The sequence below is a fragment of the Heteronotia binoei genome, chromosome 8, assembly GCF_032191835.1.
Source record: "Heteronotia binoei isolate CCM8104 ecotype False Entrance Well chromosome 8, APGP_CSIRO_Hbin_v1, whole genome shotgun sequence".
In the NCBI taxonomy this organism is placed as follows: domain Eukaryota; kingdom Metazoa; phylum Chordata; class Lepidosauria; order Squamata; family Gekkonidae; genus Heteronotia; species Heteronotia binoei.
This window is the reverse complement of record NC_083230.1, coordinates 57180982-57197982: the sequence shown is the minus strand read 5'-3', so window position 1 is coordinate 57197982 and position 17001 is coordinate 57180982. Positions and strand designations below refer to the sequence as shown.

General features: G+C 41.2%; 1 protein-coding gene across 5 annotated transcripts in view; it reads right to left on the bottom strand.

Annotated features, from left to right (window-relative positions):
* NAV3 (neuron navigator 3) overlaps positions 1-17001 on the bottom strand; it is a 934586-nt gene that overhangs the window by 89697 nt on the left and 827888 nt on the right. For all 5 annotated transcript variants that reach the window (XM_060245118.1, XM_060245119.1, XM_060245121.1 and 2 more), the window contains 2 exons: positions 12907-13615; positions 4633-5118 (listed from right to left, as the gene is read on the bottom strand). In XM_060245118.1, coding sequence (XP_060101101.1) covers positions 4633-5118; positions 12907-13615 — 1195 coding nt within the window. The remainder of the gene's footprint in view (positions 1-4632; positions 5119-12906; positions 13616-17001) is intronic.

Sequence of the window (17001 nt, the reverse complement as noted above, 5' to 3'; positions counted from 1 at the left end):
TGTAATTGTGTTTTATTGCTTTTTAAATTGTAAATGCAAATATTTAAATTGATTGTTAGCCGCCCTGAGTCCGCTTGCGGAGAGGGCGGGATAGAAATTTATGGTAAATAAATAAATAAATAAATAAATAAATATACTCTTTGGGAAGACCATGTAGAAGCCTTACAATTCAATCCTTATGAAAATCTGGGTAACTTTATTCCAACATCAAAAATTATGTTTTTTCAGGGTCTGTGGTAAATCGCACTTACAGGAATATCTGGAGAAGATATTGGGCCTGCCCTGAATTCTAATTTTCTTGGTGTGAGTGTGAACATAGCTGAAAAAGGCTGCTCACATGTCATTCCATCCAAGCTGGAGCAGCATAGTCCAGAATGTCTATCTTCAAGAGATCAAATTAATTTGCCCATGGCTTTGTTTGTAGAAAAAGCCCAGCAAGAACTCATTTACATATTAGGCCACACCCCCTGATGCCACCATTGTTTTGCGCAGGGCTTTTTGTAGAAAAAAGGTAAGAATAAACAGCCTTTTTTAGTTATGTTCACACTCACACCAAGAAAATTAGAATTCAGGGCAGGCCCAATATCTTCTCCAGATATTCCTGTAAGTGTGATTTACCACGTAGCCCCTGAAAAAAAACATAATTATTGATGTTGGAATACAGTTGCCTATCAGGTAAGGCAGGGAAATCTTTCTATGACATCTTAGTGATTCATGCATTCTTTGCTCCTTTTAAGATCTCACAGATAAGCCTTATTTTTTTCAATTGTCTTGTGGCTCAATATGTCTCTAAAGGACAGAGCAACAAAAGAAAGATTCCCTTACTTACTTTACCATTTCTGCCTGGGCTTGTAAGTGGGCTGCTGTCAATGTGTCATCAAAGTGCAAAATGCTATTACTCTTGGGAGAAATGCAGTAATTCCCATTGACAGATCTTAGTAATGCACCAATTTTTTGTACATGAAGAAGAATTGCAGATTTATACCCCACCCATCTCTCTGAATCAGAGACTCAGAGTGGCTTATAATCTCCTATATATTCTCCCCCCACAACAGACACCCTGTGAGGTGGGTGGGGCTGAGAGGGCTCTCAAGGACAACCTCTGCCAGAGCTATGGCTAACCCAAGGCCATTCCAGCAGCTGCAAGTGGAGGAGTGGGGAATCAAACCCAGTTCACCCAGATAAGAGTCCACGCACTTAACCACTACACCAAACTGGCTCTTTATTGAAATAAAAAAGAAAGGATTTTTATGGGGTATGAAAAGCTTCTTGGAAGATCTCCTAACTTTAGCTCTCTTTAGCTGTGTATGCCAGTTTTAGAACTTTAGCCAATCACAGATCAAATGTAATTATGACACAGTAAAAACAACTTAAGGGGCCCATTTGTCATCAGTTATATCATCAGGAAGTCAAATCTGTCAGCTGCCTGTAACCAAACAGATCTGACTACTTGAGTTCTCGCTCACATCCCTGTACACAAGGCAACTCAGCTGCTAGATTTATTAATATTAAGCGTTGTACAGATTTTTAACAATGGATTTTAAACAATATGGAAAGGCAATATTTACCATTTTAAATAAATAAACTGCAGGCCATTTCTGTAATTAGTTTGCACTTCCTTGCAAAAGCTCTTGCATTGTTTTTGACTCTCCAGCAGCCAAAGGATCTGCTGGCCAAACGTTCTTTCACTGTTACTTTCCATTCTCCTTCTCTTTCCCCCTACATAACATACTTGCAAAGGACATCTTAATAGAATTTCTGTAACATGCACATGGATTCAGCTATCCAAGGGCTACACCAAAAGTGTCAAATAGTGCTGTGGTTATCTTAATTCTTCATTTCACTGCTTGCCAAAGTAGAACAATTGTTCAAAACTATCTCAAAACATAGTTTAGTCACATGAGAGTCTAGGGTTGTCAGGCCATGTCTGAAAGTGACATAGTTGCCTGTTTTAGACTTCTTGAGTCCATTGCAATCTGAGTGTTTTTTACACTTCCTAAAAGTTTGGTTTGTACCCAAGTCCAGGTGCATGAAAATTCAAATTATGTGGACAGCTATCCCCTATTAAAAAAATCCTAGGGCAGGGGGTGGAGAGCATTTGCTAGTATTATAAAAAACAGTCCAATTGCATGGGATTGCTTCAAATAGTTTTCTATGCAGAAAAGGCATCAATGTGGGGTGAAATGCCTTGTCAAAATAAGGTATTTGATTTCTTGTTTGTTCTAAGGCAAGTCTGAACAGCTTATCATGACCTATCAAGCTGCAGGCAGTACACAAACCACATGCTATGACCAAACAAGTGTTCAGTGACCCCTCTGTTTTGAGCCTTGGGTCACAAATAAAACAGATTTGTTTAAATGTTTTCAAATTGTATACAGCATGGAAATTTATCTGACCAGAATCATTATATGCAGACAATCTGTTCTGATATGTTGAGAATTATTTTTTTGTAAACGCATCTAGGTTACCCTAGAGATAAAGACCCTGTCTTAAATATGTTCTACTCTTTGTAGTTAAATCATTGAAGGAAACTTTTAGTCTCATTCAACTGCTCCTACAAAGAAAACAGTTATGAGATCATCAAACCAGAGCAAGTTAAAGGTTCTGAAGTGCTGTTGATATTGATGGGATTTAAATGTGCTTAATGTTTGTGATTTGGATCCTACGTCTTATTCCATAAAGCACCTTCCTGTCCATAACCACATTTTCACAGAAAACGTTAGCCTGCAAAAGAAGAACTTTTAATGAAAGTCCTGGATACAGCAGAAATGGATATACTAACAGAACTCTTAAGAGAAAATAACAAGTACGATGTGAAAGAACTTTGGCTGCCATTTTATGAATGGATGGATAGAAATGGTTGAAAATAGATAATATGTATGCACTTTTCACCCTTCAGAGTAAACAAGAAGTAGAACTAATAACATTTAAGGTAATAAGTGATTTAAAATTTGTTCTGACATCAGATTTTCAGAGATGCTTTAAGCAAATCATGGAAAATATGGAGATATATTATGAAATGATGTAAAAATTGAACAATGTAAATTTTGATTGTTATTTTATTCCCTTTCCCTATCCCTACTCCCCTATATTTTAAAACCAATTAAATATTGTTATACAAAAATGTGAGCCTGAATTGACTAAGAATTGACTCATTCTAATGTATATTCACTGAGTATGTTGAGGAAGTGACTGAGTAGAAGATGGCTCCCTTTGTTAGGTTTTCAGTACTTGTTGGAAACATCAGAATTTTGTCTCTTACACATTGTTTATAATTTTATGAACTATAATTTCTAACCTCTTATTGTTTCAAAAGTTTGCTCTGTGTCACATTCTAAATTGACCAGTCTGCCAATCAAGACCATCTTCTCCAGCTCTGCTTCCTGTGACCCTGTCCACTGAATTGAGGTGGGTGGCAACCAAAAACAAGGGGTTTTAAGTACTGGTCATAAACCAGCTAATTTGGCCACAGGGATCCATGCCAGAGTAATATCACAACTTGGCTACTGTAATGCACTCTACATGCAATGACCCTCAGAAACTCCAGCTGATACTGACTGCCACAGCTCTGCTACTATTGGAAAGGAGGTGGTGTATGCATATCACATCCATCCTGCAGTCAGTCCGTTGACCAGGTAGCCAGTTACCAAGATCTTGGGCCTCCATCTGCAGGACTGGCTCTCCTGCTGTACTCCACTAAACTTTGTTGATTTGGGCAAAGTCTTGTGATGGTGCGACTATGAAAATGAACAACAGCAACAGTTGCCTGTATCCATGAATTCTCTGTTGGGGATGGAATGGTTTGCCTGGGGAAGGCACATTCCATGTTTGTGTAAACCAGAATTGTTCAGAAGGACATGTTTTGAAAAGGGAGTAGAATTGTAATACAATGGAATAGTTCTGAAAAGTGACACTTAAGCAACAGATAAAAAAGCAACAGTCGATAGGCAATCAACTGTTTTGATAACATGAAAAACGGTGACATTTTATTGATGGCATGTAATTGCCTATTTCAAAGGTCTTTTTAATATTTCAGACTAAAAACCTATTTCACTATTATAATTATCAGGCCTAATTTTCCAATCTTTACTCCAAGCTGTACTGCTCTACCAACATAAAGCCTAATTGGACTGTATAATGGAGTTTGCTTCTTCCACTTTGCAAAAAATATGCTATCATTCCTGGGGTGAGTATATCTGAGAGAAAGAACACTTTTATAGGCATGTATATGTGCACACATCCATTTTTTTCTGGTCCAATAATGGTTCTCAGTCAAATGGGTTTTTGAAGCACCAAATGACTGCTGCTGAATATGAACCTCTCATAGGAACTGATAGCAGTTCCCCAGGCATACATTTCTCTAGAACAAAATATGGAACAAAATCATGGTTAGGAAGCTCTCAGTAGTATCAGTTATTCTACTAAATAACAAGGAATTTGTAAGTATGATAGTGCTTTGGAATAGGTGTACTGCCCCAAACTATGTTCAATAACTTCACATTTTCTCTCCTTAAAATGTTGCTTGTGCTTCAGGTTTGATAACACAGCAGTGTTACCTTCTGATACTGTTATTTCTGTTTTTCTTATCTTATGACCCCACTACTCAGATAACTCTTTCCAGAATTAGCTCACCTTTCTGAAAGAGTAGACCTCACACTTCCCGTCCTCATGAGAAGGGTCTGAACCTCTTGAGTGCTTGTAGTCAATCCAGATAGGGATCCGTGATGGCTGAGAGGGAGATCAATGGATTCAGAGCTTGTGTGAAGGCTGGTCATTGACTGATAACTGGGCGTGTCTTTACTGCCAGCAGAGGAACTACTCAGGTTTGCAGCCCACACCAGACCACCGGAGGTGAATGAATGGGCTGATGCTGGACTAGAAGCCAAGGAGTGACTTAAACTGATGTCTGCATTTAAGTCCGAGGGTTTGCTGAAGAGGGGACTGCTGCTGCCACTCTGCCCACCTGCACTGCCCATGCTACCTGTACCTGAAGATGGAGACTCCAGACTGCCTTGCCGAGCTAATGTGGTACTAGGGCTAGGTACGGTGGCTGTGGATTTCCCACCTTCCGTGTTTGGGGCAGGGGCAGTCTTGCCACTTGCTTTTGCACCAAACAACCTGCAATGAGGGGAGAGGGTGGGACAAAAAGTAAAGGTTAAGAGTTCACTAGGGAAGCCAGTGCCAACATAAGAGTTTCACAACATAATATCAAGAAACCAAAGCAGCCATATAATTAAAATCATTGCTGTAATTGCTTCTCACAGTCAAATCTACTTAAGCCTTGTATGATTGGGATATACTCGGAGCATGAATTCCAAGGTATTAATTTCATTATTTGTGCTTCCAGAAGTACAGATCTTCCCACGGCGATGAAAAGCACAACAATCTTCTGTTGAACAATGGCATAAAAAGATTAAACTTTCACCCAAATCCACAAATTAGTTTAAAAGCTTCTTTAATGAAGGTATTGTTATTAGTAGTAGCTATTTTGTTTATAGCCAACCCTTGTACTTCTCTACAACTTACATTATTTATTTTCCCCACAAAGGACTGTATGAATTTATATTTATTTAATCTTCACTGTCTTCCACCTATTCAACTGTAAAATTTTTGGGAGCACTTTTACTTTTGGGAGCTTTTGGAAATAAATTTATTTTGTAAAATTCTTTCTGAAGTTGTGAAAAATGTACTACATCAGACTAAGTGTATACATACAGCATCTCCTGAATTTATGGTAAACAATAAACAACCAGCATCAACTTTATATTTAACAATAACCATGATTTCCTAAAATAGCTCACCAGACAAATATTCCACAAAAAATATTTTGTTGGCATATGGTCACAAGAGGGCAGTATTGACTTTGTTTAAACAAGATTCAAGTTGTTGCTCAGATCCAGGTTACGATTATTTAAGCTCCTAAATTGGCATGTATTCAAAACTGCTAAGAACAGTTAATTTCAACGAGAGAGATCGGCCACAAATAGCATTGTAACTTCCAGAGTCAAAATAGTTAATGACATGCAGAATATCCACTTAATGGGTTTCAAAATTTATATTCTGGAATATATGCAATAACTAGCAAAATTACAATTAAACTTTCCTTTATTTCTGAACAATCAATTTGAAGGATATCATATTTTAAGAGGCTGCAAGTCTTCTTATTGGCATTTTTGTTTGCCTATAAAACCCCACTGCCCAAGTTCAGCAAGAGGCTATGTGCAAGTGAAAGCAATCTTCCAGCTGTGTATTTCCTTTACTTAAGCAAACAGCTGCTGTGCAAACAATTCCCCAACCCTTGCCGGATAGGACAGCCAGGATATTGCTGAGGAGTTGCCTCCCTGGGTCTGTGAGGATCCCACCTCCTCCTCCAGCCAAGCGCCCCCCCTGGATAGTACAGTCCCCCTTCTATTTTTAAGTTTGTTGTTTAAACAGGCACCCCTTTTAGAGCCTAAGTGCCAGCGGGTCTGAAACTTAGGGATTCTCATAAAGGCATCTCGGTTCAACAATAACAATGAAAACTCCCAGGAAAAAAGAGGAAGTTGTGCTGGAATAAAAACTGATTAAGTGCAGTCCCTACCCAGCTCTGTGACATATCTTGCTCATGAACAAAAAAAACCCCTGTCAATGCTAAGGACATCACCTGACACCCTGATATACCACAAACATGTCTGCCTAGTCCAAGGATGTTGCTATTTCATTAACCAGCTCCTGGCTCCTATTTCCCCCCATTTTTACTCAGTCTGGAAGGGCACTCAAATAATTTATTTGCCCTCCATCCTGTATCATTTATCTGCTTTTTCCTTGTAGAATATTGTATTCAGGCCACATCAGGCCACTTGTTTGGATCTTTTTATTTTCTTTTGGATAATTTACAAAGTCATATTTTTGCATACCTGTGTAGTCCCTTGGGTGTGTAGAAAGAGGCACCTGGTCTGTAGGGTGGCCTAGCTTTCCATACCCCCCCCCCATTTTTTTGTGTCCAGGAGGATCTGGCTCACTTCAAACTAATTAATGTATGTTAATCATGTTGCCTCACCCAGGCTCTTTGCATCCATGCAGACTTGGTTCACAATAGCCTAATCAGGTTATTTTCCCCACTTTTTCCCATTGAAGTTTGACAGCAGTTAATTTTAAACTAGCCAAACCAGAACCAGGACAGCCAAACTCCACCTACTATCAGGATCTTCTGCCCATAAAAAGGATCCCCTAGCAAATTGTTCCTTAGATGTCCTGTCCAGATTTCTGCTGAACAAAATTCTGGTTTCCTTCTGAGAAGTCCTGCTACACTCTGCAAGCTTTTCCTCTCCCCAACTACATGTCAGTCTACACTTTGGAAAGCCAGGCAACCAAATTTTAGAGTTGCCAACTTCAGGTTGGGGAATGCCTGGAGATGGTTTTTTTTTGGGGGGGGGGATCCTAAGGAGGATGCTATTTGGAGAGGGGAGGGACTTCAGCAAAGCATAATACCACAATGCAGTGGAAGAGCTTCTGCTGGCATGTAGATGGTCCCAGGTTAACTCCCAAACATCTCCAGCTAAGACGATCAGATAGTGGGTGACATCTGTTTTGTTAAATCCTTTCCAGGTATGCTTTTAAAGTGGCATGAAACTTATATTCTAGTTATTGTGCAGGAGTTTCTGGCATAAAAAAAGTTTATTGTGTAAGCAGTTTTCTGCTGTATTTTCTGTCACTACATACTGCTTGATCTTCAAGTACATTAAATCAGTGTGCACACACCCACCAACTAATGATTAAATGACTGACCTAAATTTCCCATAATGGTTATTCGAAGATTATGCACTACCTCCCAACAGCCCCTGAGTCTAAGAAACACTTGCCTTTAGTTGACAAGTGACTGAAGGAGGGACGGAAAGAAAAGGAGGATGAAGAGAAAAAGAAATCTGAAAGGAAATTATAGCCCAGGAGAAGGACAGTGAGACCTGCCATCAAGGGCAGTTGTAGAAATTAGAGAAAATGAGTCCTTTTCATTTACCAGCCTGGAGGCTATTGAGAAGCATCATGATACTCCCAAGATTCTTTTGGGTTTTCTCTGTCTTTCTCGCAATCTTTCCCAAACCCTTTTGGTTGAGATGTTTTGGGACAGATCATAACAAAGCCTAAGTGGCCGCTAGGTGAATAGGAAAGTTTGGATCTTGTTCACACCAGTCCTATTCACATCAGCTCCATTTCCTTTTCCCGAGTCCCCTGTAGTGGCCATCCTCTGCACACCTTGCCACCAGTGAACTTTAAAAAAACATAAAACCTGAAAATTGTCATATCATGATAGAGTTACAATGGTTATAATGTTATAACTATCTATTAGGTTTTCTGAATTCCCAGCTTTGATTTTTTTTAAGTAAGTCTCTAGTCCAGGGGTGTCAAACATGTGGCCCAGGGGCCAAATCAGGCCCCCAGAGGGCTCCTATCAGGACCCTGAGCAAGTGGCTGTCCTCTGTTTTCTTCTCCCTCTCTCTTGCTTCCTTCTGTATAGCAAATTGCTTTGCAAGGCTTTCTCAATCACACAGGAGCTACAGAGCAAAGCCTCTATTTTCTCCATTGGCTGAGGCTCCTCCCTCAGCCAATAGGGGGAGGCAGAGCTTGCTTTGACAGGCTCTCTCAATCACACAGTGGAGCTACTGAACCAAGCCTCTCTTCCTTCTATTTTCTGAGGCTCCTCCCCCTCCTGGTCCCCTGGAGAAGGAAGGAAAGAGCCAGAGCTTCCTTTGCCCAGTTCCCAGGATTCCATGGGAGAGAGACAAAGAAAGCACCTTTAAGACCAACGACTGCTAATGTTTTCAGCATGTTTTAAGGTTTTTTTAAATCTTTAATTGTGTTTATCTGTGTTCTTTATAAAGTTTATATCTCTGCTACCTAATCTTAAATCGGTACACACATGGCCTGGCCTGACAAGGTCTCATTTATGTCAGATCTGGCCTTCACAGCAAATGAGTTCAACACCCCTGCTCTAGTCCTTGGCAAATAGAAGGAGAAGACATGGAAGTCGTGACAGACTTCACATTTCTGGGATCCAAGATCACTGCAGATGGTGACTGTAGCCATGAAATTAAAAGACGTTTGCTCCTTGGAAGGACAGCTATGGCAAACCTAGGCAGTATAATAAAAAGTAGAGACATCACCATGCCGATAAAAGTCCGTATAGTCAAAGCTATGGTATTCCCAGTAGTAATGTATGGCTGTGAGAGTTGGATCATTAGGAAGGCCGAGTATAAAAGAATAGATTCTTTTGAGCTGTGGTGGTGGAGAAGACTCTTGAGAGTCCCTTGGACTGCAAGAAGATCAAATCAGTCAATCCTAAGGGAAATCAACCCTGACTGTTCCCTGGAAGGTCAGATGCAGAAGGTGAAGCTCAAATATTTTGGCCACCAAATGAGAAGGGAACAATCTCTGGAGAAGATCCTGATACTGGGAAAGACAGAAGGCAAAAGAAGAAGGGAACAGCAAAAGATGAGATGGCTGGACAGTGCTACTGATGTAACTAACATGAATTTGAGCAGACTTCAGAGGATGGTGAAAGATAAAATGGTCTGGTGTGACTTTGTCACAAAGAGTTGGACTCAACTGTGCAACTGAACAGCAACAAAAAAGTCCAGGGGTGAGGAACGTCTGGTCTGAGGGCCATTTACAGCCCTCAGGATCACTTGATCTGGCCCTTGGGGATTGCTGGACTGAGCTGAGCCATGTGGCAGCCTCCCTGGGGCCTGGCTGGCTAGCAAAGATCGTGGGTCCCAGCCACAGTGTGCAGCAGCGTACCTAGGGCCTGACTGGTTGGTCAGGATTGCTGTGGGGCCTGGAAAAGTCACTGTCACAGTTCAGGTAAGTTCCCCCCTCATTTCCCTTTCTTTCTATTTCATCCTCCCACTTCTTTGTTTCCCTTAATTCCCCTTTCTTTACCTCCCTTTCTTTCCATTTCCTCCCCCATTTCTTTATTTCCTTTAACTCCCCTTTCTTCCCCCCTTTCTTTATTTCCCTATTACCCTTTCTTCCTTCCATTTCTTTCTTTCCCTTTCTTTCCATTTCTTCCCCACATTTCTTTATTTCCCTTTCCCCCCCCCCCCCCCTTTATTTCCCTTTAAGAACATAAAAGAAGCCACATTGGATCAAGTCAATGCCCCATCCAGTCTGTGTCACATAGTGGCCAAAAAACCCAAGCGCCCTCAGGAGGTCCACCAGTGGGGTCCACCTGTAGCCATGAAATTAAAAAACGTTTGCTCCTTGGAAGGAGCACCAATGTGCCAGGTCCACCAATGTGCGCCCCCCCCCCCAAGCACCAAGAATACAGAGCATCACTGCCCCAGACAGAGAGTTCCAACAATATGCTGTGGCTAATAGCCACTGATGGACCTCTGCTCCATATGTTTATCCAATCCCCTCTTGAAGCTGTCTGTGCTTGTAATCACTCTTTGGGTGAAGAAGTACTTCCTTTTATCAGTTCTCACCTGACTGCTCAGCAATTTCATTGAATGTCTCACGTATTGTGAGAAAAGGAGAAAAGTACTTCTTTCTTTACTTTCTCCATCCCATGTATAATCTTGTAAACCTCTATCATGTCACCCCGCAGTTGACGTTTCTTCAAGCTAAAGAGTCCCAAGCGTTTTAACCTTTCTTCATAGGGAAAGTGTTCCAAACCTTTAATCATTCTAGTTGCCCTTTTCTGGACTTTTTCCAATGCTATAATATCCTTTTTGAGGTGCATTGACTAGAATTGTATATAGTACTCCAAATGAGGTTGCACCATCAATTTATACAGGGACATTATGATACTGGCTGATTTGTTTTCAATTCCCTTCCTAATAATTCCCAGCATGGCATTGGCCTTCTTTATTGCAACCGCACACTATCTTGACATTATCAGCGAGTTATCTACCATGACCCCAAGATCTCTCTCTTTGTCAGTCTCTACCAGTTCACACCCCATCAACTTGTATTTATAGCTAGGATTTTTGGCCCCAATGTGCATTATTTTGCATTTGGCCACATTGAACCTCATTTGCCACATTGACACCCACTCACCCAGCCTTGACAGATCCCTTTGCAGTGCCTCACAATCCTCTCTAGTTCTCACCACCCTGAACAATTTAGTGTCATCCACAAACTTTAGCCACTTCACTACTTACTCCCAATTGCAAATCATTAATGAATAAGTTAACAAGTTTCTTTCCATTTCTTCCACCCTTTCTTTATTTTCCTTTCTTTCCCTTTGTTCTCCCCTTTATTTCCGTTTCTTTCCATTTATTTTCTTCTTTATTTCCCTTTATTCCCCCCATTTCTTTATTTCCCTTTATTCCCGCTTTCTTCCACCCATTTCTCTATTACCCTTTCTTTCTCCATTTCTTTATTTCCCTTTCTTCCCCTTTCTTTCTCCCCTTTCTTTATTTCCATTTATTTCCCTTTCTTCTCCCCATGCCTTTATTTTTCTTCATTACCCTTTCTTCCCTCCATTACCCTTTCTTCCCTCCATTCATTTCCCTTTCTTCCCCCCATTTCTTTATTTTTCTTTTTTCCCTCCCTCTTTTTCTCTCTGTGGTGAGAATTGTGAAGAACTGCTGCTGGGGTATGTCGGTGCCTTAAAGGTCTGCCAGGAGCAGCTGCAGTTTCCACATGAAGGGAGAGAGAGAGGGGTGGCAGGGATGGGGGTGGAAGCCAGCTACCACCAGTTCAATTTGCACTTGATTATCCCAGATGGTGTTACCTAATATGCTAATATTAAGGGATGTGGTCTAATATGTTAATGAGTTCTTACTGGGCTTTTTCTACCAAAAAAGCCTTGAACCTAGGCATTTGCCTAGTGTGGCGGGCCATGTGTGTGTATGTGCCAAATTAGGCTCTCCCCACATGACTCAAATAGAAAAACAATTATTTGCATTATTTTTGCTGGCCTGAATAGTTCTCCCTCAATGGAGCAGTTTTTTTAAGTTGATAATTTTATATGTCCTGCAAATAATGTTATCAAATATCCAAATGGCCCTTGGCAGAAAAAAGGTTCCCCACCCCCACTCTAGTCCCTATTGTTACACAATGGCTCCCATGGTGACTAAGGAAGAGGAACTAGGAGCAAATCTGGCATGTGGAAGCCCCATTCCTACTGTATTGTATCAGCATCCACAGCAACAACAGGGAAGTCACAAAAGGTCATCCCAGTGCAAAAACACCTGTGTCAGGAGAGTCCTGCTTAACTGGCAAGCATAAAAAGCCCTAGGCATCTTAACTGGAAAGATTCAGATCTTGGAGTTCAGTTACTTTCTCAGTCCTTCTTACATGCGTTTTCCCATGTTGGGGTCCCTATCTTGTTAAAGAGTCTGTTGCTGTGGACTGTATTTGAGATTTGCTGCAGAAGTTGATAGACCAGCAGCATCTTCAGAACTAGCCTTGAATCTTATGGGCACAGTCATGGCAATCTGATTGACATGGCATCCCATTTCACCCTGGCAGTAAATACCAAAATGGGGTTAAAAGATATTAGCAGTCTGCACTGAATGACACTGAGCATGCTGCCTGTGTTTTGCCAAATTCAGAAAGAACTCTGACTACTCTTAAATAACATACTCTGTCATCATCATATACATATTTCAATATAAACTTGAATTTTCCCTAGAAGCTAAAATGATGAAATGGAAGCTATTATTCTTTGAACGCATTATGAGAAGACAAGCAATAATGCTAGGGAAAGTTGAAGGAAGCAGAAAAACAGGAAGACCCAATATGAGATGGATTGACTTAATCAAGGAAGCCATGCCCCTTAGTTTGCAAAACCTGAACAATGCTGTTAATGATAGGATGTTTTGGAGGGCATTAATTCATAGAGTCACAATAAGTTGGAAGTGACTTGGCAGCACATAACACATACACATTTAATTAATAACTATTTCTTAGAAAATCTCATACCTTCTAAATGTGGGTGAAGCAATATCTGGGTATTTTGAACCTGGCTGCCTGAGGCCTGGAGTTCCACATGCACTTGCTGAAGTTGGGCTTGATTTTGGAGAGCTGGACAATGACACGCTCTCAGAATCAGACACAGCCACCTTCTCCTTCTCCTTGTCAGTCTGATTAATGGACACAGGACTAGAGCGGCCTGAGCCAATCTTTGTGGGCTCCCTCAGTTTATTGGGGGCTGCAGTGCTGGTGGATTTGCTGCTGACATTGGAGTCGATGCTACTGGTGCTTGATCTGTGTCCACCCCTGCCAGGAATCCCACTTGTGCTTGATTTGGAAGGACGTGGCAAACTTCGGTACTGCAGGGTGGTCTTTGAGCTCACATGTAAGACGCCATCGTCCTGATTCTGCGAACCATCTAGGCTGGTTTTTCTCCCTGCATTTGACTTTCCAGTGATAGCTGCAGACTTGGGCATCTTCCCCAGGGTTGCCGACCCACTTGTTATAGTTGCCCCACTTGCAGTAATGATTGTTGAAGATCCAACTCCTGTTTTCTTGAAGCCAAAGGAACCTGTTGCTGTTGACCTGCCAATGCCTGAGGGAGGCTTTTTCCCTTCATCACCACTGCTTTTCCCAGCATCTGAAGGAGAACGCTGGATAGAAGGTCCTTTGAGGGGAGTTTTGACTTTTTCTGAAGCTTTTGCATCATCTGTTTTTCCTGACAAAAAAAGACAATTCTGTAATCCTTCACATTTATACCAACAGACTTCCAAGAACAATGTGGCAGGTACAGTATCATTATGCTATTGTATGCATGCTTCAGAGCAGTGCATCATTTAGCCCCTAGTGGAACATGCCGTCATACATAATGGAAATTATACAAAACCCTCAGGCAGGATTTCACCAAAAAAATCTGCTTACCTTGTTAAGGGCAACAGATTGCCTTGGAAATGCTGGAAGGTTTATCCTTTTGCAGCTGGTTTCACTGGTTCTGCTAACCTTCCTTGTCATGAACATTACATGGGCCATAATTGCCTTCATGGACCCATAATTCATTCAAACCAAAGCTGCAGCAGACTGGTGCAGTGTGATCAAGGTATGAATGTACAAAATATCTAGCACTTGCATAATGCGTCAGTTCCAAAGGAGGGCAGCACAGAAGATTGGATCCAGTCATACATCAGCAAAAGATGCTGACAAACATGGATCTTTTCCATGCCCCTTCTCCAGCAGTCCTTTCCAACTCAGAACCCATGAAGAGTAACAGATCAGCAGGCTGCAGGGAATGAAACTGCCCTTTTGATGGAACAGGGAAGGGAAGGCAATTTTCCCCCCTCCCCCCCTCCCAAAGCAGCCTCTGATCCACATGTTTATTACATGTGGGTCCCAGAACTGGAAAGAACTGCTGGAAGGAGCACACTGAAAATATCTCCAATCTTTGTCTTTTCAGGATCCAAATCAGAAACTAGAAAATGTGGAAATGGTTTCAGCATAGATTTCTCCTTGAATTCCATTTTAGTTGAAACTCATCAACACTACTACCCAGGACTGGACACACAAGAAGGGAAAACATTACGGATATGAAACTTGATTTTAGAAGGTTTAACTAATATCATTTTCTGAAACATAGAAGATGCTGATATTTCCCCCTCAAACAGTAACACTAAAAAATCATTTGCAATTAACATACTACTCTTATTAAAACTACCCCTTCAGCTCAATACAAAAGGGTATGTGATTTCCTTCACAATAACTTGTTTTACACATTCACCTTACATTGTCATTACTGTCCTACATATATCAATGCCAATGGATTTCTCTGACATTTTTGTTCTCTGTTCTGTCATTACAGGTTCCATCATCTTATAGGTTCCATCTGACAATCACATTCTGTTAAGAAAAACCAAAAATGAACTGACCTGTCTGTTGTTCATTGATGTCTTCTGTGCAGACACACATTGGGAATGTATCTGCACAGGCCAGGTATGGACATTTTCATTCTAGCTCAAAAATTCTGAAGAGCAATAGACATTTTCATTCTAGTTCAAAAATTCCAGTCCCTTTTGGAGTCAGCACATTTGTGGGCTTCCCACCCAATGCACAACATGCAACATCGGCAGGCACCCCCTTCCCTCAGTTCCTGTTAAGCCAGTGCAAGCCCCATTCCATTGCACAATCGACCCTGTGAGAACTCATGGTGGGGCAGAAGGAAGGGAATGTATATTTGCACAGAAGATGCCAATGACCAACAGTTACAGGTAAGTGCAACTCCTGTTTTCATCTTGTGCAGCCCCACATTGGGACCATTCATGAGCTGCTCACTAAAAGAGGTGAGGTGAGTCTCTCACAGAAACACAAGCCTGTAGGATAGCCTTGCCTACATCTGCTTGTTTCCTTACCTGAATGTCCAAAGCACAGTGCTTCACAAATGTGTCCTCAATCGACCAGGGTGATGCCTTGCAGATGTCAAGCAAGGAAACTCACCAATGAAACATAGCAAATGACCCCTGTGCTTGGGTGGAATGCACCTTCACATCAAGTAGACATGGTTTTCCAGATGGCATGTAGCAGGAGCAGATGGCAGCAACTACCCATCTGGATATGGACTGAGCTGAGGCAGCTTTTCCCTTCTTAGGGCCCCAATAACAAATAATATTTTGCTATTACAAAATGGTTTGATTCTATTTTTAAAGTGCAGGAGGACCCTCCTAATTCAAAGATATGTAAGGCCTTTTCTGCCTTCAAGCTCAGAGAGGAAAAAATACTGGTAGGACAATTTCCTGTGCTAGGAGGAACTTGGAAACCACCTTAGGCAGGAAGTTTAGACTCAGCTAACTGATCAACCTTGAGAGCTGCCAGTTCACTGACTCTTTTGGTTGATGTAATGGTCACTAGAAACATCACTTTCCTTGAAAGTAAAGCTAAGGAACTGGAGGCTAGAGGTTCAAAGGGTAGTTTCATCAGCTTGGATAACTAAAGTCTGAATAAACTAAAGTCTCTAGACAGCAGGAGCGAAGGGTTGGAGGTGGGGTGGCTCTGTATATCAGAGAGGGTCTACAGTCCAGTAAGATTGAGAAGGTCAGAGAATTAGATTCCCTTCTAGAAATGCTTTGGGTCAAAATAGTGGGCCCAAAAGGTAGTTTAACTGTGGGAGTTCGTTATTGCCCACCAGATCAAAAGACAGAGGATGATTATAAGATGTTGAAAGAATTAAAGATAGTGGCTAAACATAAAAACTGTGTCATAATAGGTGATTTTAACTAACCTCAGATTAATTGGGTCAATATGTGTCCTGGTCGGGAGAAAGAGATTGAGTGTGCTATGGAGCAGATGGTCACAGAACCTACAGGACTTGGTCCTAAGTAATGCCCAAGACCTGGTGAGAGATGTAAAAGTGATTGCACTGCTTGGAAGCAGTGACCATAATGTTATTGCCCCAAAAGACCAACACAACCACTTTAAAAGGGGTAAATTCTCTGAAATGAGGCTGCATGTGAAGAAGAAACTGAAAGGAAAGGTAAATAGGGTCAAAACCTTGGGGAAGCTTGGAGACTATTTAAAACTACAATCCTAGAAGCTCAGATAAAATATATACCACAAGTCAAGAAAGGCACAAATAGGTATATAAAAAAGCCTGCATGGTTAACAAACGAAGTAATGGAAGCTGTAAAAGATAAGAAGGATTCCTTTAAGCGTTGGAAAGCTAATCCAAGTGAGGTTAATAAAAGGGAACATAGGCTGTGGCAAATCAAATGTGAGACTATGATCAGGCAGGCAAAAAGGGACTATGAGGAGCATATTGCAAAAAACATAAAGACCAACAATAACAATTTCTTCAAATATATTAGAAGCAGGAAACCAGCCAGGGAGGAAGTGGGGCCCTTGGATGATCAAGGGGTAAAAAGATTACTGAAGGAAGATAGGGAAATGGCTGAGAAGCTGAATGCATTTTTTTGCCTCTATCTTCACTGTGGAAGTTGAGAAGTGTTTGCCCACTCCAGAACTGCTAATTTTGGGAGGGGTGTTGAGTCAGATTGAGGTGACGAGAGAGGAGATCCTACAACTGATAGACAAATTAATAACTGATAAGTCTCCAGGCCCAGA